Consider the following 27,174-nt stretch of genomic DNA (forward strand, 5'->3'; position numbering starts at 1 on the left):
GAAAATCATTGTTGTGGTTGGAAATAGATTCTGTTTGTTTTTATGGAAGATGGCGAAAATTCATAAGAAATTGCGACATAAATGAAAATCTGTTAAAAAATTTTATATTGAAAATAGTTTTGTTTCAGTCAAAATTTGAATTAAAAAAAAGAGAAAAAAAGTCAGTCTTTGCCAGAAGTGTTCACTGTATGGTTAAATGAATGTTTAAATATGCTTTTACAAAAAATAGTGACTAAAACGAAACTGTAAACAGTTTGTTTTGGAAAAGGGAGGGTTAGGGAGAGAGAGAGGTAGAGAAAGAAAGAGAATGAGGGTCGGATGGGAGGGAAGAAAGGTAGAGATTGATTGGGGAAGAAAGAGTTTGAAGTGGATGAGAGAGGGATAGGGGAGAGAGAGAGAAGAAAGAGCGATGAGGCTGGGGAAGAAGAGGGAGTGATATGGAATAAGGAGAGAAGAGAGAGATAGATATTGAAAGAGATATACATGTATTAATCTGAAGAAAGGGAGACGGATCGAGAGTGAGAAGATGACTAAAAAAAACCCAACAGTATATTTACGTGCAAAAAGAGCAATCGACCGCACGAGATAGAGATATGCGATGATGGGGGGAAAACAGAAAAGATCTACAGAGAATAATAAGAAAAGTAGAGTAAATATGTAAATATGTATGTAATATATATGTATGTGGATTTGAGAAGAGATGGGAGGGATAGATTGAATGCTTTCCAACGTTATATTTTATTTGCCATGAAGATTTCCGAGAGTTTGCAGGCAGCTCCGTCACAACATGTCCAGTGTATGTCAGCAACGAGATCGCGCTCTTCTTGGGGGAACAAACATGGCGGACAATGGAACGCGGCGGCTTCCAATCAACGGACCGCTCCGCACATCCAGTTAGAGGGGAGATCAGTGTACAAGAGCCGTGCGAGCCGTCCACCCTAATTTCAACATGGACGCCCGAATACCTACCGAATGGGGCCGAATGGGGCCGAATGGGTGCACGCACAAAACCGCATAACAGCCATGCGCATGAAAATCTCTCCTACGGGCTCCTGTCATGACACAACTGAGAGAGCTGTGTGTGAACGTACGTACCTGGCTCAAGTCTCTGTTTATTTGCACTGTGGTGCCAATTTCAGCAATCTAAGCCATAATATTTTAAAATTTCTGGAAATATCCTTTAACAATATTATAGAGTATTTATGTATTACGTTATTAAATATCTAGTTTCATAAATATGGTTTAATGAAGAAATATTAATAAGCTTCATATATATAGCAAGTTGCAATGCATATGGCAGGTTGTTTTGTTGTTTTGATTATTGTGCATTGTCTGCTGCATATGCCATGTCAGCTGTGATACGTTCGGCAGGATCATAACATACAAAGTCGATATAAAGTCATCGGTATGTCAATATCAATGTGTGTGGTGTGCGTGGGCTGTTTGCAATAAAAAGTACTGCTTTTTCAGTTCAGTTCAGTTCGGCTTAGCCTTTGGTTTAGTAATGAAACTTCAAAATGGAGATCAAACAGCCGTCCAAGACTGCAAACGTATTTACTTGTATGACGCTGTAGTAGGAGCACCCCTGTGGGGAATAGCGGGGCGTACCATACACCCGCTATGGCTATAGCGGGGCACATCACACACCCGCTATGGCTTCCCATAGACCCCTTACGGGAGTTTACCCGTATATAAGGGGGCACATTTTCCAGCATCCGCAGTTGGTGCTCAGGATTTCAGGAAGACAAGTGATGTACATTGATACGGATAATTTTATACCAAGTGCCAACTCAACTATATACAAGACAGACGAAAGGACAGCCACGGAAACAGGTAAATACTTATTGTGGATGTGCGATTTACCTACCGGGACTCCACGTCCACAACATTGGCGTCACGGACATATACTTATTTCCGTGCTCCGCACCCGTTGGGTTTCGGGAGATATTTCAGTGGATTTTTCCACCGTTCGTGTGCTTACTCCGCTGCCGCGAGATTTTTGCCAACAGGCGTTGCGCTCCGATTCCGCACCGATACGCGAAGGGAGGAGTGATAAGCGACGGAGCCCAGGTAAAAAGTAGGCCTAGTGAGAGGCTTTTGGCAGCGTCGAGTGAGCTTTTGAGCGGTTTTGAATTCACTGTTCGTGAGTTTCCGTCCTTTACTCCGTTTTTGTAACGTCGTTTTCGTTGTTTTGTCTGTGTACCGCGTGTTTGTTGCTGGCGTGTGATTTTGTAACTAGACCCTGCACTAGACCTAACTATACACAGCCCAGTCGCTGTACATGGTACGTCGCGACAGGGCTGTACGCGCGCGACCACCAATCACTAGGAGAGGCGACGTAATCGTATCACGATAGCTTTGACTTTTGATACTTACGATCATTTTTGTCACCTCAAACTCATCGAGTATACTCTTCAATATTTACTCTACATCTGATGCTATATATATTCAAATGTACGTAATGAAACTTACCGAAATTGATCATCATATCCAGCATGTCCACACCGTACACAATCTTTCACGCCAGGCCAAGCTTAGATATCGGGTGGTCACGTGATGTGAATGCCCTTTCAAGCAGCGTACGCACGGTTACTAGTATAAGGTATACAGCTATAAACTGTACTGGGTTATTGTGTCGCAGACGCCAAGGTTTGTTCGACACTTTCAACGCACACGCGCTCGCTCTGGAGCACATCCGGTCACACGCATGCGCATAAGTCAAGGCGCCATTTTGAATCCTGCAACGACGAAGCCCGACGGTCAGGAATTGCGCCAGAAAGTGTCATTTATTTGTTCCACGGACTTATCGCAAGTGGTCTCCATGGACCCAGTGTGGCGAACTATTCTTCTGTAGCATTTAACGTGAGTAAAGTATTCTGTTTAAAGGAGAAAAGTATACATGTTCCTAAGTTTTGTAGTTGTGTTGAGGTTCCTCACTTCGAGGCTGCATGCCGTGCGTGTCAGACGCTGTTTTCGCATAGCGTAACAGTGTCTGGTCGGGCTACACTAGACCTGGCCCACCTGATCTTTTCAGGGAGCCCTAAATTACGAAACGTAAAAGAATACAAGTAGGAAAGGAAAACAAAGAGCAAACAGTCTCGGTTTTGGTATTTTTGATTATAGTCTAGTTGCAGGGGTGTGTGTTTTTCTGCATTTGATGTATCTGGTCTTGGACCTGGTTGACTGTGGTCTGTTGTTTAATTGCATGCGTGTGGTGTACGTTTTGGTCCAAGTTCTAATTGTTCGAATTTGAGTGAGTGTGGTTTGTAGCGTCTGCTATAGTGTGCTTTTTGGAATACGTTGTTCCTGTATTTTGTGGTTCTTAGTCGTATTTTAGTGTGCGTCACTATATTTCGTTTTTAATTTGTACCGTTTTGGTCTAGGACTCGGTCCTACCCGCCGTGCTGTGTGATTTAGTGTATGTACGTAATACGTGGGGTGGTGGTGCAACGTTGCAGCTACGTTTTGGCTTGCTTTGCATGGCATCGTGACTTTTCGCGTTTCTCCTTGCAAAGTTTCGTTCCACGTGTTTTGCGCCGTTGATTATGGTGGAGTTACTCCCCTCGCCCCATTAATCTGTGTTAATCGTGTATTACGTTATACGGTGTGTATCGTGCTTCGCTTCACGCGATTTTGTAGTACGCGGCTGTTGCGTGTGTACTCACTGCCTTCGACCGTGGTCGTCTGGTCGTCCTGTGCTCCGTGTGTGCATTAGCACTGCTCGCTACTCTACCTTCGCTTAGCGTGTGCAAGGGGATTCCCCTGCGGTACGCTGCACGCCTGTTGGAATTGTCCGGCATCGTGTTTTTCTCTCCGCGTCTCTTCTTCGTGTTTTCTCTCGCTGTCTCTCTTCACGTGTTGTGCTCGGTCTCGCGGTTTTCTGTGTTGCCGTTCGCATACGTTCTGTCATACTCGCGTTTCACGTTGCGATTGCACTGGCTCGCTGAGTTGTTTTTCTAGCGTCGGTTAACTTTTCTATTCACTTTTCATCCGACTTTTCGGTATTTTTCCGTGGAGAACTAGTGGGACATTGATCTGGGAAGTTTTGGCCCGTGATCATTTCGCGATAGCGGGATTGTACGCATTCTCCCAGCGGGGGAATTTTTCCTTCTCGTAAGGAGGTACGTATAGCCGATTTAGTACATTTCCCTCTGTGTGAGGGGACATTTCCCTTCCAATATAAAAGAGAGGGGAGAATAGTGAGTGTTTAAGTTTCCCTTCAAGTAAGGGGTTTGTCCTTTTGTAGTTTGTATTGTCAGTGTTTTGTTTTTGAATGTAGGCAGCATTTTTGCGTATTATTGTTGCCATAGTGCTGATGTACAGGGATTTGTTGGTAAGTACATGATTGTTTTATTTTTATACTTGCCGTGTCATAGTATTAGTTGTCCGTTCACTCTGAAGGTTTCTTCATTGCTCGGATACTATCACTAGTGTTTTATTGAGTTTTGCCTTAACTGGCCAAATATTAGTTCCGGTTATAAATAGGGATTTAATTTTGTGATTAATATTTTGGTAAAGTAAGGTGTGTATTTTATTATACTGATAGGTTATTAGTGGTATTGTGTGTGAGGTGTTTGTGTTTGTGGTGCATCCCACATACATTGTTTTAAATAGTGTGATTTGTTTGTGTGAAGGTATAATTAGTTTTTAATAATTAGTTAAGTGGATATATATATATAAGTTTTGTTGTTTTTTTAGGTTAGCAAGGGCTGCCTTGGGGTTTTCTTAGGTGAGTCCTATTTTTGTGGAGTGTTACTGGAGGGCATGCCTGACGTGGATGACCAGGAGATTTTCTGGATTGCCATTCAGGGCCGCCTCCAGTTTCTGTTGTTTGTTATCGAGGCGTATAAACAGGGAATTATTACCCATTTGGAACTTGTTCAATTCTTGGTAGATTTTTTATTCCAGGAATTGTAGTTTTTTTTCTCACCTCCCCACGATTTTTAAGTAATTGGGGGTGGGGTACAGTGTTATCACTGTTAGTGTTAGGGTAATAGTGTGACTGTATAGTTTTTCTGTACGGTGATTGACACTGTTGGGTTAATAGTGTGACTATATAGTTTCTGTGCAGTGTTGCTATTGTTAGGTTAATAGTGTGACTGTATAGTTTTTTGTACAGTGTTGTCACTGTAAGGTTAATAGCGTGACTGTATAGTTTCTGTGCAGCGTTGCCATTGTTAGGTCAATAGTGTGACTGTATAGTTTTCGTGTGCAGTGTTGTCACTGTAAGGTTAATAGCGTGATTGTATAGTTTTTGTGCAGTGTTACTACTGTAGGTTAATAGTGTGACGGTATAGTCCTCTTGTATACTGGGTATATTAGAATCTATACCTTTTGAGTGTATTAAAGGTAAACACCCTCCTTAGAGAGGGAGATTGTATAGTATGGCTACAGGTGAGCCACAGGGGAGGATCCCCATTAACACTTGTAGTTATACAGATTTGTTGGCAGTGGGAGCAACCCCTGCCCAGGCGCACCATCTCCTCGAATTGAGGAGGGAGTATGGGAGGGTTACTCCCAACATGGTGGAAGCAGAGGGGGAGTACGTGAGTGGGGACTTATTAGAGAGGCTGGACTTCAGCCCAAGGGTAGAGTCAAGGGAAAGGTTAGCAGAAGCTGAATCGCCCCTTCTGATACCTGAAACACCTCTCGAGTCCTCTCATGTAGTTACCCACCCCTCTCGTTCCATAGCGGAAGAGGGAATCGGTCACGGTAAACGTGACGAAACCTTCCGCACCCGCTCTGAGGTGGGAGCTACAGTCATGAACCCCTCTAGCAGAGGGGGTGAGGGATTGGCAAACTCAGGTTTGTCTGCATACCCACATGACTCTTATCCCCCACCAGGGCAGGGAAGAACAGAGACAAGGGGTGGGAGAAGACAGGGACGGAGGGATACTCCATCTAGTCATAGACCGCGGAGTAATCGCAGTCGAGGTGACATGGAACCTCCTGCGTATAACAGGCCGTGGAGTTCCCACAGTGGAGGGGATGTAGAACCTTCACGGTACAATGCCCCATATATGGGCAACCAGAACAGTGGGTGGTTCAGGAGGAATGGAGGAGCGAGGGAGTACAATATCCCTCAACGGGATGTGAGGGAAGAATACCCTCCTTTCCGATATCAGGCCGCACAGAGGCAGTATAGGGAGGAAGATAGTGAATCCTACTCCTCAGGTGTGGAACGACAAAACCCTCCAAAGCACCAGAACCCACCCAAGTCCATCACCTTTAATGGTGCGGGTAGTTGGCGGGCATTTTACCGCAAATTCGAAGCATTTGCTGCGGATAGGAGCTGGACCCTTCCGCAGTGTCTCAACCACTTGTGCTGGTGCCTGGAAGGCAAGGCAAGCGAGTACTTTGATTCGCTATTAGATAGGGAGCCTAGGCTGACCTATGTTCAAGTAATTTCACGCCTTGCTGAACGCTTTGGCCAAAGTGAACCGCCAGAGGCAGTACAAGTGGAGTTTATGAGTGCTAAGCAGGGCGCGGATGAGTCCCTTGATGATTGGGCAGATAGGATGCGCGACCTATCTGCAAGGGCGTTTCCTGGGGTACAGGATAGGTGTCTATCTAGGCAGGTAGTACTGCGTCTGTGCCAGGGATGCCTGGACAGGGACGCGGGGTGCTTTGCCTTGGACAAACGTCCATCTACCATTGAGGAGGCTGTCGAAGCTATCCGCTGGCATAAGCACTCTCGTCAAGTCGTGTATGGGAAACCAAAGCACGCAAAGACCCTCACTGTTTCTCCTGAGATGGTTGAGGAGTCACATGTATGCAAGGTGGATGTAACACCTCGCTCCCTGGGTCGTCCAGGGGAGTCAAATTTCTCCAGGTTAGAGCGACGGGTTACTGACCTGGAAGACAAAATGACCAAGCTCGCCCATAGTATGAATACAGTGGGAGATAAGATGAGTAGGTTAGCAGAGCAAGTGACATCCTTCATGCAAAAGGAGGCACCTGTCACTCTCCCTGCAGTAACCTGCTATCACTGTGGGCAGCTCGGTCATTTCAAGAAGAATTGTCCGCAGTTGCAATCACCTCCCCGGGAGAAGAGGGTGTCCTTCCTGGGGGCAGAAGAGGAGTCAAACTCCTCGGGGTCGGAGGATTAGGCCCTACCCCGACCCACACAACTGCGGGCCCATCTTCGACGAGCAATTCAGGTAGCCATGGGGGCAAGGACAGTGACCACCCTGAATTTGATCCGGTTATTTCCCTTTTGGGGCAATATATTGAGGAAAGAACCCAAGAGGGAGACACCCTCCCCCCTCAGGGAGATGACATTACCAGGGGTGGGAACGCGCCCGTTGACGTGAACCCATTAGGAGAAAATAGCTCTACCAACAAAGATGGAGTCATTGTGTGTAAATTGAGGTCGACCTCTATGTTCATTGTATCGGTACAGATAGGAGATCAGTCTGTGAAGGCAGTAGTGGATACTGCGGCTGAAGTGTCCATTATTTCCGATAAGCTGTATGAGAAATTGGAGCCTCGCCCTGAAAAGATCAGGGATGTAATTTTACATGCGGCAGGCCGCGATATGCGAATGCCGGGTATGGTTGTAGGCCCTGTTGTAATTAAGCTAGGGAATTCTGAATTTTCAGTGCAATTGTATGTGGCTGCCATCGAAGATGAAATGTTGTTAGGGTTAGATCTCCTTCGTCAACAAAAGGTGACCTTGCACCTTCAACAAGCCCGATTACAGATCGGAGACGATTTCATTCCCATGGATCACAGTGAGCCATCACCATATGGGAGGGTTTCACGGGTGTACGTGTCGAAACGTACTGTTATTCCTCCCAACATGGTGAAGAGGATCACCGGCATTTTAGATCAACGGTTAGGGGATTTTTTGTTTGAACCTGCCCTTGATGTGTGTGTGATGATACCACATTCTATCCACCCAGCAGGACAAAGGGTGGAGCTGTATGCCATTAACCCCACTGATAGGTCAGTGGGATTGACAAATATGGTTGTCCTGGGAGAAGCCCAGGAGTTGAATGATGCTGGGATCATCATACAGGAATCTTGTGGAGATCCACAAGTGTGTCAACTCCAAACAGGGGAGCTGGATTTTCCAGCACATTTGCACAGCCTGTATGAGCGCTCCGCATCCTTGCTATCAAGCAAGGAGAAAGCCCAGCTTAAGCAGCTACTGGCAAAGTATGCTCGTGTCTTTGCTAAGGATGAGTTTGATTTAGGGAATTTCCAGGCCCTTGAACATCCCATTGACACTGGGACTGCTAATCCGGTTAAGCAAAAGATGCGGCGTACTCCTTTGAGTTTTGCAGGGGAGGAGAAAGCCCATCTTGAGCGCATGCTGGAGGCAGGTATTATACAATCCTCGCAATCAGAGTGGGCATCCGCTCCAGTGTTAGTGAGGAAGAGGGATGGGGGAGTACGATGGTGCATTGACTATCGTGCGTTAAACTCCGTTACAAGGAAGGATGTATATCCTCTCCCCAATATTGAGGAGTGCTTAGATACACTTGAAGGAAATAGGTGGTTCGCCAAATTGGATGCTAATTCTGCCTATTATCAAGTGAAGATTTGTGAAAGCGATAGGAAGAAGACTGCTTTTACGACCAAGTATGGCCTTTATGAGTTTGTAAGAATGGGATTTGGGCTGTGTAATGCGCTTGCTACCTTTTCTAGGGCCATGAATTTGGTGTTGCGCGGCTTAACCTGGGACACAGTATTAGCCTGTTTAGACGATATTGTAGTCCTAGGGCGTTCTGTTGAGGATCACTTGCAGAACTTAGAGGAGGTTTTAAGCCGATTCGCAAGCTATGGGTTGAAATTGAAACCCAAAAAGTGTGTTCTCTTCCAGGAGAAGGTTGAATTCCTGGGTAGAGAGGTAAGCGCGAATCGGATCGAACTCCGTGAAGAACACATTAAGGCAGTTCAGTCCTGGCCAGTACCACGCAGTACCAAGCAGGTGGAGCAGTTCTTGGGACTGGTGAATTATCACCGCTCATTTATCAAGAACTTTGCGGCAATCGCAGTTCCACTATATCGCATCACTGGAAGGCGGGAATTCCAGTGGAATGCAGAACAGGAGGAAGCATTTGAGACCCTCAAGCAGCGCTTGATGGAAGCTCCTGTTCTGGCTATGCCAAATTCCCACGATTTGTTTATCTTGGATACGGATGCATCCAACGATGCCGTGGGGGCAGAACTCCTACAGTTGCAAGATGGGGAGGAAAGGGTGATTGCGTACGGAAGCAGCGCACTCTCCCCTGAGCAGAGGCGATATTGCGTCACGAGGCGAGAATTGCTAGCCGTTGTGAAGTTCACGCGGCAGTATCGCCATTACCTTCTGGGTAGAAAGTTCACGGTCCGAACAGACCATAGCAGCTTGAGATGGCTACTTAACTTTCGTTACCCGCAAGGCCAATTGGCCCGTTGGCTTGAAGAGCTGAGCCAATATGATATGGACATTCAGCATCGTCCAGGTAGGCGCCATGGTAACGCAGACGCATTATCGCGGAGGGGGATCGACTCTTCATTCTGTGAGGGGTATAAGCACGGAGTCGATTTGGAAGACTTACCGTGCAAGGGGTGCAAATATTGCACCAAGGCCCATAGTAATTGGGCACAATTCGAGGACGAGGTAGACTATGTAGTCCCTCTCACTGTGAAGCCAAAGGCACAGTTAGTGAAGGCAGCAACAGAAGACAGCATACATGTAAATGTAGTGCACGCTGTCTTAGACGATTTTGGGAGAGATTTGCAGTGTTCCCAAGGTCACTTAGAGGAGATAGCTGTGGCTAGGGTGGGTGATGGAGGGGCAGGGGATGTTCCCCATGAGCGCGTTAGGGCAGAGCAAGAGGGCGACCCTCATTTAGCGCATTTGCTAGAATGGCTGAAGGAGGGGACAACCCCTAATGAGGCCACTACCATGCTGTGGAGTCCAGCGGAGAAATACCTGTGGATCAACAGGGATGTCTTCCGCAAGATCGATGGACTCTTGTACTTTCATAAAGATGGAAGGGATCGGCTGGTAGTCCCACGTTCATTAGTGCAGGATGTCCTGCAGTCTATCCACGACCTCCCATCAGTAGGCCATGCAGGGAGGGACCGTACCAAAGCCTTAGTAAAGGAGCGTTACTTTTGGTACGGTTTGGGACGTGATGTCGCGGAGTACGTGGCTTCCTGTAAAACCTGCAATCAGAGCAAAAAATCTAGCAGGTATGGACATAGTCCCATGAAAATGTACCATGCAGGATCTCCAATAGAGAGAGTACACCTCGATTTTTTGGGTCCACTACCAAAATCTTCGAGGGGTAATGAGTACATTTTGATGATGGTGGATCAATTCACCAAATGGGTGGAGTGCATTCCACCCCCCTCCCAGACGGCGGAGCAGACTGCTCGCGCAGCAGTAGGGGAGTTCTTTAGTAGATTTGGCTATCCCCTTGAGATCTTTACTGATCAAGGAAGGAATTTTGAAAGCCAACTCTTTAAAGAGCTGTGTAAGGTGTTGACCATTCACAAAGCAAAGACAACGCCTTACCGCCCCTCTGCCAATGGCCAGGTGGAGAGATACAATCGCACCTTAATGAATGCCGTTAGGTGCTATGTAGGGAAGACCCACAATAAATGGGATGAGTTTTTATCCCAGATTGCTGGGGCACTCCGAGCCACGGTGAACAGGAGTACTGGCTTCACAGCAAATATGCTGATGCTAGGAAGGGAGGTTAATCTCCCCTCTGATTTGATGTATCCTGCACCGAGGAAGCAACCCCCTCTTGATTTAGGGGAGTATTCTACCGGTTTGGTGGATTCCATGAGCAAGGCCCATGAAGCTGCCCGTGCGACCTTGCGTTCCACACAAAGGAGGATGAAGCGAGATTACGATGTGCGTGCACATCGTAGACAATTCTCAGAAGGGGATTTGGTGTATGTCTTGGATAGTGCCAAGATCAAGGGGGTGTGTAAGAAATTAAGCTCCCCTTGGAAGGGACCAGCCCGCATTAGGCAACGGCTTTCCCCTGACCTCTATCGTGTGGAATTCAGGAATACTGTTTCCACTAGACACCATGACAGGTTGAAGCTCTGTAGAGACAGGGATATCCCTGCATGGTGTAGAAAGGACAGTCACCCTAGAGAGGATGCTCTCTATTGTACTTGTCATGGACCAGACGATGGTGCCTTCATGATACAATGTGATTATTGTGATGAGTGGTACCATGGCTCCTGTGTGGGAGTGACTCCACAGGAGGGGGAAACCATGAACAAGTACAAGTGTCCCCCTTGTCAGGCAAGGAATTAAGGTATGGAGGATTCCATTGAGGGAGAGTATTAACTGTTCTTTCTTTTCACTGGTAACCAGTGAGGTGGAAGTTTGGCAATGTGGGTTCCACAATGCCCACTTCGGGTTCACTTCCCGAGTAAGGTTTTGGTGCAAGCCAAACGGAGGCATTGGGGAAGGTACCACTTGCTCATTTGCTGTTGGAGAGTGATTCTCCACACCTTCCTTCCAGTAGGGGCTTACCCTACATGACCCCAGTCTACATCGGGGAGGGAGCTTCCCTGGTAGCTGAGGTATTGGGGAAGGAGATTCGCGTGACTCGCCTCCTGGAGGTGATGAGGGAGAATGCCCTCGAATTGTATGGAGGTAAAAGCCCCATAAGAAAGGTAATTCACCTCCTGGTGGTGAAGAGGGAAAATGCCCTCAAACTGTATGGAGGGTAACTCCATATGTATGGAGGGCAACTCCATATGTGTCGCGGGGCTTTATTTATGTGTATACCCGCGTTGCAGCCATAGATATTTTTACTGTTATTGGCACCCTAATCACCCATTTATTGCAGGTAGGCAGGGGTATTTTATTATGTTCAGGGACCTTTTTACTCGTGCCTGCTGTACATAGAAATCGGTTATATTTTTTATAGTAAGGATTTCTATCCTAATATAACCGGTGTTTTCAACTGAAAGAGTTTTCCGCCAGTTGGCTGTTTTTATTGTTAAGCTCAGTTGTGTGTTTTAGGCTGCTGTTTTGTTGATGGCAATTGCCAAAGTTTTCTAGGTTTTTGTATTCAAAACAGTTTGCCATATTGTTGCACAATAGGTGCAGTATAGTGTACATGACAGTTTTGGTCATGGTACATCTATAGTAGTAGTTATTATTCATCTTGCTTGGCTTTTGTTCTGATACCAAGAGAGGTGTTCAATTTATATGTGATTGGGTGATTTGGGGGTGATTTTACTGGATTTCGTAGGATGGGCGTTTTCCCGTCCTATGGTCTTTAATATCTGTTTTATCCCAGCAGGGGGGTTATGGGTTATAGGGTTTTTTCTCCCTCCCAATATCGACGGTCCCTTGCACCCCCATTCGGTACATGAGTGACCTAGGCGGTGGTCCGCCGAAATGTCCTTGACAGACCCCCAAGGACGGGTCAGATTGTACATTAAGACGGGTGGGGCTCTGCGAGATCCCCGGTTGTGAGGGATTTGGGAGTTCATATCCTAAGTTTTATATTTGGTCTGGGGCCATTTATTTCTATTATGCCCCCAGTTTTTCAAAACGGGGGGGAGTGTAGTAGGAGCACCCCTGTGGGGAATAGCGGGGCGTACCATACACCCACTATGGCTATAGCGGGGCACATCACACACCCGCTATGGCTTCCCATAGACCCCTTACGGGAGTTTACCCGTATATAAGGGGGCACATTTTCCAGCATCCGCAGTTGGTGCTCAGGATTTCAGGAAGACAAGTGATGTACATTGATACGGATAATTTTATACCAAGTGCCAACTCAACTATATACAAGACAGACGAAAGGACAGCCACGGAAACAGGTAAATACTTATTGTGGATGTGCGATTTACCTACCGGGACTCCACGTCCACAACAACGCTATCGACGAGTGGAGAACGCAGAGAGCCGTGTTCTTAGCATGCTTACTAGGACAAGTAAGAGACCAGAAGGGGAAGCTTCAGCGTCAGCGTGCCGATGAAAAATTTGCTTTCCACTTGCTGGAGTTGCATGAACAGTTTTGTAGGAATTTAGAATGTGCAAATTCGGGTTACAGCATGCACGGTCGGTGGAATTGTAACTCAGCCTGAGACGTCGACCCAGCTGCCTGCACGTCCAATGCCATGGCTTACGCCAATCAAGCAACCCCAGGCCAAGTCAACAACTTCAAGGAATCCAGATCCAGATGATGTGTAAGTACACGAATGATTGAAGTGTATGTAGGGCCTATAACGTTACAGCGCCTCTCTAACTCCCATAAAATTATAAATTTCTACTTGTAGATCTACTGCCTATTCTCAAAGACTAATACTCAGTAATAGTCTAACACGGTTAGACTCGACTCTGTCTGAGGTAGAGCTTAGTAATATACAAGTACAAACTGTAATACCGTCTTGGCCTAATGTTAGATCTATAAAAAAAAAACAAGTCATAAATTTACTCGTAACGGTTAGATCTAACGTTTATCTAGACACTGACTTTTTAATTTTACTTGAGTAGTTTGAACTAGGTAGTAGATTTCTATACACAGCCCAGTCGCTGTTATAAATAAGGTTAGATGCTGTGCTTCGCGTCTGGTCGGGCTAGGGTAGTTTCAAATCATACGTGTGTTTATTACGCAAATTCCCCAAGAATATCATTTAGGATTTGCGAATAAATTTTAAATAACTGAATAGATCTATCTCAAGCTACATTATACATGTAGTCAAGACAAAATTACTAATTAACATATAGACCTATTGCCAATGTTATTGTGATTTGATTCTGGTGTTGATTAGATATAGATCTATTTACAGAAGATGATGAAACGGTGTGTCGGTTGGTGCACGGCCCCCTTTTACCACGGTCACATGTACACTGTGCAGTGCAACTGTGGCCGTTGGCCCTGCACGGCCAAAGCCGCTTCCCCGATTTGTATTTACAAACGCCCGAGCAAGTATATGATACAGGGTCTCCGACCCAATCGTCCATGTTCAAAATAGACAGCTCAGCGGTCATGTCCGCAACCCATGACGATGTGTCATCGTCCATGATGGCCATCCTCACATTTACCTGCACACATGTATGTAGGGTTGGACCTACTACTAATCGACCGCCTAATGTTTATTTGCTTGATAAGAATATTTAACACTGACACGTAAAAAACTTGACCTACGTGATTGAGAACATCCAGCTCTATCAAATGCCGTTGTTCCCTTTTCGATTCGAAGTTTCAGTGCAAAAATATCGCCGACGAACTTGCGTGGCCTCGTTTCAGCTCCCCGCGGTAAATCGCGTTTTTAGGATCGACCGCTGATTTTGCATTGACAATGCACGTAAACCGAGTTGTATTGAACACCGTGTTGTAAGAAGCTTTTTAGAAGCCTTTTAAAAACTTCCATAGACATTACATTGTGCTGTCATTACGATTCGGTGAAAATATTCATTCGAAATTTTGTCCTTGATTAAAACCATTAATGAACAGTGAATTATCGCGTTTTCCCACACCATCCTAATCTACATTCAAAGCCAATCCATTTTTATGTGCTTTGCGCGCAGAAAAGTGCGTACTAAGTGTTCAGTGCGCGAATTATACGCGGTCGGTTTCAATAAGGGTGGTCGATATGTAGTAGGGCTACTATATCTATTGTCAACTGATTGTGGTCTGTAGTTGTACTCTACTAGTCTGATCTGATCTGACGAGTATAGTTGACGAGTGACGACGATCGACGATGCGATGATGTATTGGAGGCTACTACCACTACTATACTATAGAAGGTGCGTATACGTATGTACATAATTATGAAAAGGCAGCTCAGGCGCTGTAACTACGGCCGGCGATATTGCGATCGCTACCGTATACCATGCATGCAGTTCACATGTACAGTACGTACACATCTCAGCTGAGCTCAGCGCTCAAGCGAGGAATCGAGATACTATAGCGCGATACATTGCAGCAGGGATGTCTTGCGCACACACACATTTCGCTTCGTAGTAACTTCGGGAGCGAGTTTACGTGGCGCCACCCGCGGCTGAAATATGTCCATATACCCTCCCGATTGAGTGTCTTTAAGTCTGGCACGCGTTCAGTCTTTACCTGTCGGCAGGGTCCTATTTGTTACGATGACGTAAACACCATGTATACGGTAGACTCCGGCTGTGATGGAGACAACATAGCTGGCCCCAGGCAAAAGATCGTGGAAAGTGAAGTGCGTGACGTCCCCGTGCACCTCCCCGATTTCTTCGCTGTGTTCGGCCCATGCTCGCAGGATGTAGTGCGTCCTGTAGCCGTCCCCATGCGACCACGAGAGAGTAATGGTCTCTTTGGTAACGTTCGTTACCGTCACGTTTAGTGGTGACGCGGGTACTAAACAAAATAAAAGGCAAAGAAAGGAAAATTGGAGACTTAGATATAACCTCTATAACAAAGTTTATCAGAATCCAAACAACAACAACAAAAACATCATGCACAATAACCTAAACTCAGCGATGATAGTATTACGTTCTCTGCCTGTTCTTGCATGCAAGAACAGTATGATTATTGCAACTGATTGACAAATTGCCCTGCATCGACGTAAATAAGCACTGAATTGATCAGTGTTTTAGTAGTAGCCATGATAAAAAATCATGGGCGTACATACTCGAGAGGGATTCGAACCCACGACCTCCTGATCACCGGACAGGCGTCATCTCCACTAGTATGATTAGTGTAACTTCCATCATCGTCTCGTGCACAGATAACTGTATCATTTATTAAGACATGAAATGATAGAAATGTGTCTCGTGGCAAATATATTGCTATCGTGGGTTAGGGTTTAAATCATGGACCTGCCCTGGTCATCAGTGGGCGACTTGGTCGCTGAACTAGACTACTTCCTTGTAGAGAAGCAATGCATTTGGTGATATCCCTTTTGAATAACATAATCTGCCTGTGGTCAGCTTTTTCGTGACTGAACCCTACTTCGTGCACAGGACATTGTTGTCTGGCACGATGATAATATACAATTAACGCACATTACTCAGGTTGTTAATAAGAATTATCCACCTAATGATAACTTCGGAACAGTCAGAAACACACGAGGCGAAACGGAGTCTTTTGAAATGTTCAAAAGTTACGAAAGGTGGATGATTTAATTAACTAACGCCCGACCAAGTAATATGCATTATTTGTTTTATAAAATAGTACCGTGATTTAAATTCTAAAACAGCCATTTTCAGAAGATTCAAAGGCTAACACTATCTCCGAGCTAACTGAACCTCCCACAAAAAGAACATACTGCAATGCATTTGCAATACATAGGCATGTTATACATCTGAGCGGAAGATTTAGTTCTGGGAAAAGTAAAGTTAGACCCTATATAGGCAAAACAAAAGACTGTTCATGTGATAGCTCAGGCAATCATTTGATTCGGATCCATTATACAATTTCATAATAATTTCTGATACGTACAGGTTCTCCTCTGTACGCCAAATGACCCGGAGCTAAACTTCTCATAGCTGACCGTGAAGACCTGTATGTCGTAGGAGGTGCCTGGTACCAGATCCGCGATAACGGTGTAGCAATCGGACCTCTGGTGGCGGGTTTCCGGAGTTGCTTGGCACTCCACAGGCAATTGCTCCGTGTCTACGACGGGATCGCGCATTCCCGTGGGTTTGTAACGAACCAGGTACGAGCAAGTCTTGCATTCCAGGGGAGCCAGTTGCAGTGTTATATTCCGCTCTGTGACGTTTGTCACATCAGCCTTCTCAGGGATCAACGGAGCTGTGGAAAGTCAGAGATGAAACAATTGCAATGTGTGGGTATACTGTGACTTACGAAAGAGCAGTAACGTCGTACAAGTGGAAACTGATAGAAATTCATACCTGACTTCACACAATCGTTTCTTCGGTCCCTGTAAGGAAATACATTTCTGTGTGTTTTATTAATTTCTTAATCTTTGAGTATCATCATAACACTGTATCTGGTAGGATGCACAAATTGTCGAAGTCCCCTGGGGATCTCTCTCTTTTTTTTTGGGGGGGGGGGGGGGGGGTTGGTGGACATTTGTAGCAGGTGTCAGATTATTAGATGGTTTCGACTACTGAGCCATCATAAGCTGTATTAAGTTCAAGAATTATCGGCGCATTAGAAATTACGACGCCTCTCACAGAGCATTTAATATGCTTGCTCATTGCACAGTGGGACACTACGAGCTTTCAAGCTTTCTAAACAACTTGTGGGGTTTTTCTCAGTCATCTGTTGGATTAAACCTGAACTGATGTCTTAATTTCCTTGGCTAGCTATCCGATTGTAACACTACATTCTTCAAATGAGAAAGTTATCCGCGAATAAATCTTTAAGAAAGAGAAAAGGAAAAGAACGAAACTCTCACCCAGGATGTAGCTGGCTTTGTTTGAGAAGACAGATTCATTACCGGAGTGTATCTGCACTTGAAATGTATGCTTCGCCCCAAACCTTGTGGTAAAGTAGGAGAACATTCCCTGTATGGTATTCCTTCCTACGCTTATCCAAGTCAGTTTCTGCATGTACTCATCATCGTCCACCTGCATGTAGACTGTGACGTAATCCACGAATGCTTCTTGTTGGAAGTCCCAAATGAGGTCAAGGGTGGGGTCGCGGGTTGCGCGCTTGATGACGGAGAGATAGGGCGGCTGCAGACCTGCGCGTTGAGAGATTTGTGGATGTAAACACACATTAGAGAAAGGGAGTCGAAAACATGACTGTCACCCTCACATCATAAGTAATCATGGATCTATCGAGTGATATTTCAGTTACCTCGAGGTGAGGTGTGGAATGACTAACGTGCAAGGAAATACGAGGAGCGGAGAATTAAACGAGGTTGTGAGAGAAGACGTGGGAAGAACTGATATCAGTGCGACATATGAGGCGACAGAGAGGTAATATTACAGTAAAGGAGAACGAAATATAACGGTATATAGAAAGAATGCCACGCCGAGAGAAGGAGAGAGAGTAGGCGCTACAAGCACGATTACTGTACTTTGCCATCCAGTAGCTATTGATCGTCTCACACAACCTGCGTGAATACGTCGTACCAACTGGTACAGGTGTGTACTACTATAGGCGAGACTAATGCCTCCTGGATCGTACATGTACAGTGTACTACTGTAGGCGAGACTAATACCTCCTTCATCGTACATGTGCTACTATAGGCGAGACTAGGATCGTATGCCTAAACGTACGACAGAATACATCGGGAATTACTTCGGGAAAATAAGGCATGGGTAAAAAGCGCTAGGTTTTTTCGTTGCTTTGCTGATAAAAATTAACACAGTTACTTAATGTACGTGTGTGGTGTGTATGTGTGTGCGTGTGTTTGTGTTAATGTATGGGTGCATTTTCTACAAAACCTGGGATTGTCTGATTACAATTCTCTGGATGTCTGCATCCACCGGTGATAATTTTCAAATAACCCTCACTGATTGGTCATTTCAAGAAAAGTTAATCACAAGTATATAGCAAGTATTTTAGCGCTCTAATTTATGACAAGCATAAGCCTAACTTGAGGCTGGCACGAACCGATGAGCAAGATTTATTGAGCAAGGGACAAAAAAAAAAAATTAAAGTTACTGAAGTCATCGCGTTGGAAAGTCCTGACTTTATGCCGCCCCTTGGTAGAACCCCTTTTTTTCAACAACAACAACAAAAAAAAAATATCCAGCAACTCAGCTCGTATACTGAACTTTTCCAATTACCTACCTTAAACTCTGGCGTAAAGGCAATCACGTGATTATTATTCCAACAAGGCATGGGAATGAGACAGATGAGGAAAGCCAAGCTAGAAAGCTCAGATTTCGTTCGCAGACGTGACATCGAGGTAGGCACGGTAACACTCCGCATGATATTCCGAACCCCGAGAACTAGCCCTGTCCCTGCAGGTCGCACTGCTGCCTGTGACAGCATTGCTCGAGTAAATGCCTGTCACAATTATGCATTACCTACTTTTGACACTAAACAATGAGTGCTCCTTCCGTGATATATCGAGTAGAAAGCACGCGCACAGGGACCAATATCTATCAGCAGGTGACTCCTACAACTCAGGGCCTGCCTTCCTGCCGAGCTGTCATGCAAACTTACTTGTATAAAAATAGGACGTCGGCGTGCTCGCGTTGCCCCCGAATCCATCGAAAGCAGTGACGACCAGCCGATAAGAACCGCCGAGGGGAACGCTGATATTCCAGCACCCAGGCCTGGGCTCTTGGCGATCGGTATGGACGGGTACGTCCGGACCAGTCCCGTTGCCGTGGAGACAGCGCACCAGTTCCACTCGATATGTGTAGTTGGACGCGGTGAGGGACGAGTTGCAGAGGCAAACGTGCACGGATGTCGGTGCGACCTCGAAGTCACAGAGCTCAGGTGGTGTCGGGGTTGCTGCAATGACGGGAGAAAAAAAAAAGGTGACATGATTATGATGTCAAACCTCACTTCTAATAAACAATATCCTCGCTCAATAGCAGCACGTATGCTACACACAAACCACTTCGAACTTACTTTCCAAATGAGTAAATATAACTCGCAATTATATATACCGATAAAAAAAAATGATATGTTTTCCTGAAGTTGCTCTGAAGGTGAAAGTTTTGGCAACTGGGAGCTCTAACCATGATTTGATGAAGTAGGAGGTTGCAGTGAAATTAAGTGGTGAAATGGTGACAAATATATACGAGCCGATCACGTCATCACCATGTCAACACACAAGTCACCAGCTGTCCAGCTAATGTCAATGAACTCCTACTCTCTCTATGGATGAGCTTTAAACTCTCCTTTGTATGCTACCCTCAAATGGTACTCGATGTGCGTGCTCATAATATATGCGATAGAATTAACACATCTTGTGTCTGAACAAATTTCCTCTCTCAACCATATCAGGGCAATTACCCCCGGGGCACTTACTTCCCGACTAAACACTGATTAGTGTTAAGGTTACAATAAAGGTCAGGGTTACGGTTAGGATTAGGTTCAGGATTAGGATTAGGATTAGGATTGGGGCCAGGGGAAGAGTCCGGGGTGATTGCCTCGGGGACAATTGCCCTAGACCCCTCTCAACCTACCCGGCTTTAATAATTTTCCTCCATAGCTTCTTGATTTATATACCTGTTCGGGGGAATTTCGGGAGTTAGACAACACAAGACCAAGATCAGAGAGAACATGAAATGAATGAAATGACACCAGAGCAAAACTTCACAAGCCTTGGTTTTCTACCTTCGGTTTTTACATCCATGCTATTGAAAACGGGTGACTAGGAACTCTTACCCAACACTGGTGTCGTTGCGATGGGCGTGGTTGAATCGCGAAGGGGGTCGGTAACATCTGTCGAGCCATCATCCGTCGTGTCGATGTACGTCACGACTTCGGTGGACGTCTCGACCGTCAGCAACTCCTCCGGCGTCTCCACCGACACTTCAGAAGCGGAATCCGGGACGAGATCCGTTATCGTGTTATAATATAACAATATTAACAACAGTTGCAAAGTATAATGAAATAAAAAAAAAATAAGGCTGATAAAGCCCATACATCGATCTCAATAACAAACTTGAACAAATCCGACAGAGAAAATGGCTGATACAGCACACACAAGAATGTGAGTGACAGATACAGAACACAAGAAGTAAAAATCATTTTGTATGTATAAGCCTATTGGCTTTTCTTAGAAGGTTTCGTAGCCAAGATTATTCTAGTTTAACCTCGAATGAACTGACATATTTTAGTATTCCAGTTCATTTGATAATTTTATGATTAAATAAACTTGTAAATCTGCCAATTTTTACCAGTACAACCGTGCTTAGAGTCCATTTGTTGTGAATTTGCCAAGTTTGGTGTGTTTAATTGCTCCAAGGAGTCACCTGGTATGCTATTTGGTGTGCCATGCAGTCCTCTACCTTGTTTTAAAAATTTAATCAAATATTCAATATGTCGTTTCTGTCCAGCCGATTCCAATTGATAGCAAATACTATTTCTGTATAGAAATGACGTGAAAACATGCCATAAATAGTTATAACGTTGTTCAAAAAGTAAACAAACAAAAAAAAGAAAACACATCTAACGTTTGACTTAATTACCGGTAAATAATTGGTTGAATAATTGACGTAAAACTTCCGTCATATTATGATCATGAATGTAACGAGAAAAAATGGTTGCATAAAGAAGTCATATTGACGTCTTCAAGACGTCCTCAGTCTGCTATCTGAGAAGTCACAAATATACGTCGCAAAAACTGACGTAAATATTACGCCACAGATGCGTCACTAATAATTATGACGTGCTGAATACGTAAAAAAAAAAAACTGACGTGAATTTTACGTCATAAATACTCACTAATATGACGTAATCCTAAATATTCATCAAACTGAGGTGAAATTTACGTCATCTTACATGACGTGATAAATACGTCGCAAAATTGACGGGAAATTTACGTCGTAAATACATCGCTAATATGTGAGGAACACGTAACAAAACTGACAGGGAAAATGACGTCATAAATACGTCGCTAATATTACATGACGTAATGAACACGTCACAAAACTTACATAAAATTCACGTCGTAAATACATCGCTAATATGACGTGATAAACACGTTACCAAACTGACGTGAACTTTACGTCATAAATGCGTCGCTAACATGACGTGATCGAGGAACTCGTCATAAAACTGACATTAAATTCACGTCATAAATAAGTCATAAATACATCGCTAATATGACGTGATGAATACGTAACAAAACTGACGTCAACTTTACGTCATAAATACGTCGCTAATATGACGTGACGAACACGTAACAAAACTGACTTGAAAATTACGTCATAAATACGTCACTAATTTTGCATGACGTGATGAACACGTCACAAAACTGACATAAAATTCACGTCATAAATGCGTCGCTAAGATGACGTGATGAACACGTCACAAAACCGACATAAAATTTACGTCATAAATACATCGCTAACATGACGTGATGAACACGTAACAAAACTGACGTCAACTTTACGTTATAAATACATCGCTGATATGACGTGATGAACACGTAACAAAACTGACATAAAATTCACGTCATAAATACATCGCTGATATGACATGTGAACACGTCACAAAAGTGACGTGGAATTTACGTCATAAATATACATCGCTGATATGACACGATGAACACGTCACAAAACTGACGTGAAATTTTCGTCATAGATGCATCGCTGATATGACGTGATAAACACGTCACAAAACTGACGTGAAATTTACGTCATAAATACGTTGCTAACATGACGTAATAAATACGTCGCAAAACTGACGTGAAATTTACGTCATAAATACATCGCTAATATGACGTGATGAACACGTCACAAAACTGACGTGAAATTTTCGTCATGAATGCGTCGCTAATATGACGTGATAGATATTAGTCTTAAGACTGACGTGAAATTTATCTCATAAATACGTCGTTAAAATGACGTGATAAATACGTCAAAAAACGGACGTAAATTTTACGTTATTTAACGGTCTCAATATGACGTGCGACCAGTTTTACCAGCTGCGACCAAGTTAAGACGTCTTATTGACGTCAGTCTGCTATCAGGGTGCATATTTCGTTTTCTAGGAAATCTTGGGGGAACGAGCTTTCGCTCACGCTGGACCAACACTGTGGGATTCACTTCCTCGTGAGCTGAAAGACTCAAGCTCCATAACATCTTTTAGGAGTAATTTAAAATCATATTTGTTTAGTAGTGCATTTTGAAGACAGACTTTCATGTCTTCTTTTTCATCTTCTTTTATTACGGTGTATGTACTTGTATTTTCAGTCTTTTTGCTTTGATGTAAAGCGCCTTGAGCATTTAATCAGAGTGGAGAAAGGCGCTATGATTGTATGTATCATTATTATAATTAACCATGATTTGATGAAGTAGGAGGTTGCAGTGAAATTAAGTGGTGAAATGGTGACAAATATATACGAGCCAATCACGTCATCACCATGTCAACACACAAGTCACCACCTGTCCAGCTGATGCCAATTATCAACTCCTACTAATCTCTCCATGGATGAGCTTTAAACTCTCCTTCGTATGCTAACTTCAAATGGTATGTGCGTGCTCATATGCGATAGAATTAACACATCTTGTGTCTGAAGAAATTTCCTCTCTAACCGTATCAGGGTAATTACCCCCCGAGGGCACTTACCTCCCGACTATTAGTGTTATGGTTACAATAAAGATCAGGGTTAGAGTTAGGTTTAGGGTTTAGAGTTTGGGTTAGGGTTAGGATTAGGTTCAGGATTAGGATTAGAGCCAGGGGAAAAATCCGGGGTAATTGCCTAGGGGGTAATTGCCCGAGACCCCTCTCAACCTACCCCTTCAATAACTTTCCTACATAGCCTCTTGATTTATATGATTACCTGTTCAGCGGAATTTCGGGAGTTGGACAAAACAAGACCAAGATTAGAGAGAACATGAAATGAATGAAATGACACCAGAGCAAAACTTCACAAGCCTTGGTTTTCTTCCTTCGGTTTTTACATTCATGCTTTTGAAAAGGAGTGACTAGGAACTCTTACCCGACACTGGTGTCGTTGCGATGGGCGTGGTTGAATCGCGAAGGGGGTCGGTAACATCTGTCGAGCCATCATCCGTCGTGTCGATGTACGTCACGACTTCGGTGGATGTCTCGACCGTCACCAATTCCTCCGGCGTCTCCACCGACACTTCAGAAGCGGAATCCGGGACGAGATCCGTTATCGCTTCCGTAATCATTGAAGAGCTTGACTCCGGTCGAATCGTTGTCGGAGGGGTCGCTGTGGGGTTTTGCAGAAGACTGGGCGTCGTCGAATCTGCTGATGTATCAGTTGCTAGTTCGCTTATAATTTCGGTCTCTTGGACTTCGGTAAGTAGCATAGTCTCAGTCGCAAAATCCGTAACAAGGGCGGTGACCGTAACAAGCGTCGCCGATCCTTCTGTGCTTGTCGCGTTAAATGGAGTCCCATTCGACGGACCACCAGTGTCTAATGTGATTTGCCTTGTAGACGGACCTGGGTTTGTGGGATCTTCGGGACCAATAAATTCCGTCAAAGGCATGGTGGACATGTTCGCAGGTGCTGGGTGTACTGAAACCTTCTGGGATCCCATCGATTGCGTGAATGAGACGTGGACTGGACAGAACTGAAACTGGAACTTGCGCCCGTCGAACTTCTTTCCGTCGAGTTAGCTGGAAGCATACCATCACACACAGCCAATTTCCAATATAAATACCAATTCTGTCTTTCCTAGGCACTTCCTAACTACTCCATGTCAGCGGGTGACTCCTTCAACTCAAAGGCCACCTTCCTGCCGCGCTGTCATGCAAACTTACTTCTATGAAAACAGCATCCTTGCTCATCAGCTTATATTGCTTATGAACAACCCACTTCAAACTTATTTTCCAAATTTGTGAATATCTGAGTGAATCAGAACATAAAATAATAAATATTACAGAAAAGCAACTCGCAAAATATACCGATCTTTTTTAAAGATATTTTTTCAGAGTTCACTCTGAAAGTTTTGCCGACTGGGAAATCAAAATGAGTTTATAAAATAGAAGGTTGTATTGATATTATGTGGCAAAATGGTGACAAATACGAACCAATCACTTTATTGCCATGTCCATATACTCATGTCACCACGTGTTCGGCTTATATCAATCTACTCCTACTATGAATACGCTAAACTCTCTTTTAAATGCTACTTCAAATCATATGTTCGTGCCCTTACGTGATAGAATCACAGCACATCTTGTGTCTGACCTTTTCTCTGTCAACCTACCCCTTTACTGGCTTTCAATAACTTTCCTCCATAGCCTCTTGAGTTACCCTACTCAGTTGAATTTCGAGAGGTGGATAACACAAAACTGGAACTCCTCTGACACGAAGAGAAGACATGAAATGAATGGAATGATACCAGGGCACCGTTTCATGAAAGTTGTCAGCCCTGACAAAGGCCTGTTAAATCCGTGGTTTTGACTGGTTGAGAAGCTCTGGTCACTGATTGTTGTTATGGTAATTGTCAGAGACTGACAACAAAATCAGCCGGTAAAACTTTTCTGTCCGTCTTCTAAATGTGTCTGGTATTTCATTAAAAACTGCACCAAAATGAAATCAGGGCAGTGTGAAGAAGTGGTGATGTCACATTATTGTGAGGATGAGTCAGGTAAAGAACAGAAGACAGAAATAAGAATTGAAATTACCCAAATATCTGAGGGACAATTGGAACAAGGCTATCGAGAAGAGAAGCACTTACAGGCGGAATCATTGAATAAGTAAGAAATGTGTTTCCAGTTCCAAAGACCTTGGAAGAACGAGCATGGGCCAGCATCAAACCGACTCAGGACTTTACCCTCCCACCCGTGAACGAGCAAGAAGACTACCAGTACATCAGCGTGACGAAGAGTCAAGCCACATGGAAGATTATAACTGAACGCGGTGTGTCATTGAGCCGTCAGGGAGCCCATGGGCCTCGCCAGTAATATCGGTGGAAAAAAAAGGGTTGATTTACAAGATTCAAGTTGATTTTAGGAAAATAAATGCAGTTACTACAAGAGATGCATTTCCCCTTAGGAATTCCCCGGAATGATGACTCCTTGGAAAGGATGTTTTGGTTGAAATACTTTTCAATTCTTAAAAAGCGGTAGAAATGTCCGACGGAAAAAATCGTAAAGAGATGACATTCTTGACTGTCATGATGTCTATCAATTCTGAGTTATGCTACTTAACCTGTGCAATGCGCCTGCCACCTTCGAACGTTTGATTACCAATGCGCTTGATGAACTGATTGGAAAAACTTGCGTGGTGTACCTTGACGATGTGATAATGTACAGCACATCCATTACTGATCAACTCGACAGGCTAGACGTTGTGATACTTGACAGACTTTAACAATCAGGAGTAAAGCTCAACCGATAAAAAAGTGCGTCCTCCTACAGAGACAAGTTCCTTCCATGGACCATGGGATGTAGTCCCTGCAGATGATGTGGCAACATAGTCCCTGCAGGTGACGTGGCAACAGATCCGGGCAAAATTGACTCTGTTGCGATGGTGACCTTTTCCAAAGAGTGTGCATGACATCTATAAACGTCAGCCTCATGCCAGAAGGGCCTTAACACCATAGACTTTGTACAATGTTAGGGCCCTTTTGGCATGAGGCCGACCATGTTTCCCAGGTCTCCTAGATTTCTGAAGGATTTTTGGATACTAGTATATTTCTCGCTCTCTCCATCAACTAAGAGAGAAAGACAAGTCATTTGTTTTGGCCGAAGAATGCTAAGGATCTTTCGTGAGACTGAAACACATGCTGACCAGAGCTTCCATATTGCCCTGTCCTACGACAAATGACCAATAATTTTAGTCTAGACACGGATGCGCGTGACGGCGGCCTTGGAGTAGTCGTCTTGCAGGTACAAGGAGGAGAAGAGAAAGGCATAGCTTCCTATAGTAAATGGCTGAATAAAGTGGAAAGATGGTATTGTCTGCTGGTGGTACTGTGGTGTCAAGTATTTCCATCACCACCTCCATGGCAGAAATTCATCATTCGGTCTGATCACGGACCACTACGATAGCTGGGGGGGGGGGGGGGGGTTAGACCTGTGGGTGCAAAAATCACTTTAATAGCACTCACCGATAGTACTACTACTCGACTCACCGATAAGTTGGAGAGTTACCGACCGTACAACTCCGTAAACATGACACTGCAGAATGTCACCATCGTTAGCGGAAGTGGGGGTAAAGTTCAACTCACTCCTCACGTCATAATAATGGTCAGCACCGTTGGTAAAGCCTTGGGAAAAGGTCACGTTGTCGTAATTGGTATCCAAAGCGCTTGTGTTTCCTGAAAAAAAAAACCCACAATCCGTCCATCTTTATCAGTATAGCAATCAATATGTAGGTTTCGTTAAATAAGCACAGATGTAATGACGTATATGTATAATATATCACACTGATTACGTATCTTTTATAGTCTTGTGGAAAAACAATTAACTTTTTCATTCTTGCTTGCCTTATTTTGCGACAGATTTACCAAAATGGTGATACAATGAGCAAATTATTATCACTATTCTGTCTCTTTTTATACTGTGTAGAAAGATTAGTCAGCCATGCTCCGTGTATTTAACTTCAAAAATTGATTTACTTTTATCTAACGCGTATCAGCGTATATATATAGCACAATAGTTTGAAACATCTCAGTTTTTGCTT

General features: G+C 44.3%; 1 protein-coding gene across 1 annotated transcript in view; it reads right to left on the minus strand.

Annotated features, from left to right (window-relative positions):
• Nucleotides 1-26,292, minus strand: part of LOC140228489 (phosphatidylinositol phosphatase PTPRQ-like) — a 43,036-nt gene extending 16,744 nt beyond the window's left edge. The window contains 7 exon segments of the mRNA XM_072308705.1: nt 15,054-15,323; nt 16,407-16,718; nt 17,329-17,616; nt 19,053-19,346; nt 23,512-24,100; nt 24,103-24,207; nt 26,281-26,292. Coding sequence (XP_072164806.1) covers nt 15,054-15,323; nt 16,407-16,718; nt 17,329-17,616; nt 19,053-19,346; nt 23,512-24,100; nt 24,103-24,207; nt 26,281-26,292 — 1,870 coding nt within the window.
• Between the last annotated feature and the right edge of the window lie 882 nt (nt 26,293-27,174).

The sequence above is a fragment of the Diadema setosum genome, chromosome 5 (assembly GCF_964275005.1).
Source record: "Diadema setosum chromosome 5, eeDiaSeto1, whole genome shotgun sequence".
Classification (NCBI taxonomy): domain Eukaryota; kingdom Metazoa; phylum Echinodermata; class Echinoidea; order Diadematoida; family Diadematidae; genus Diadema; species Diadema setosum.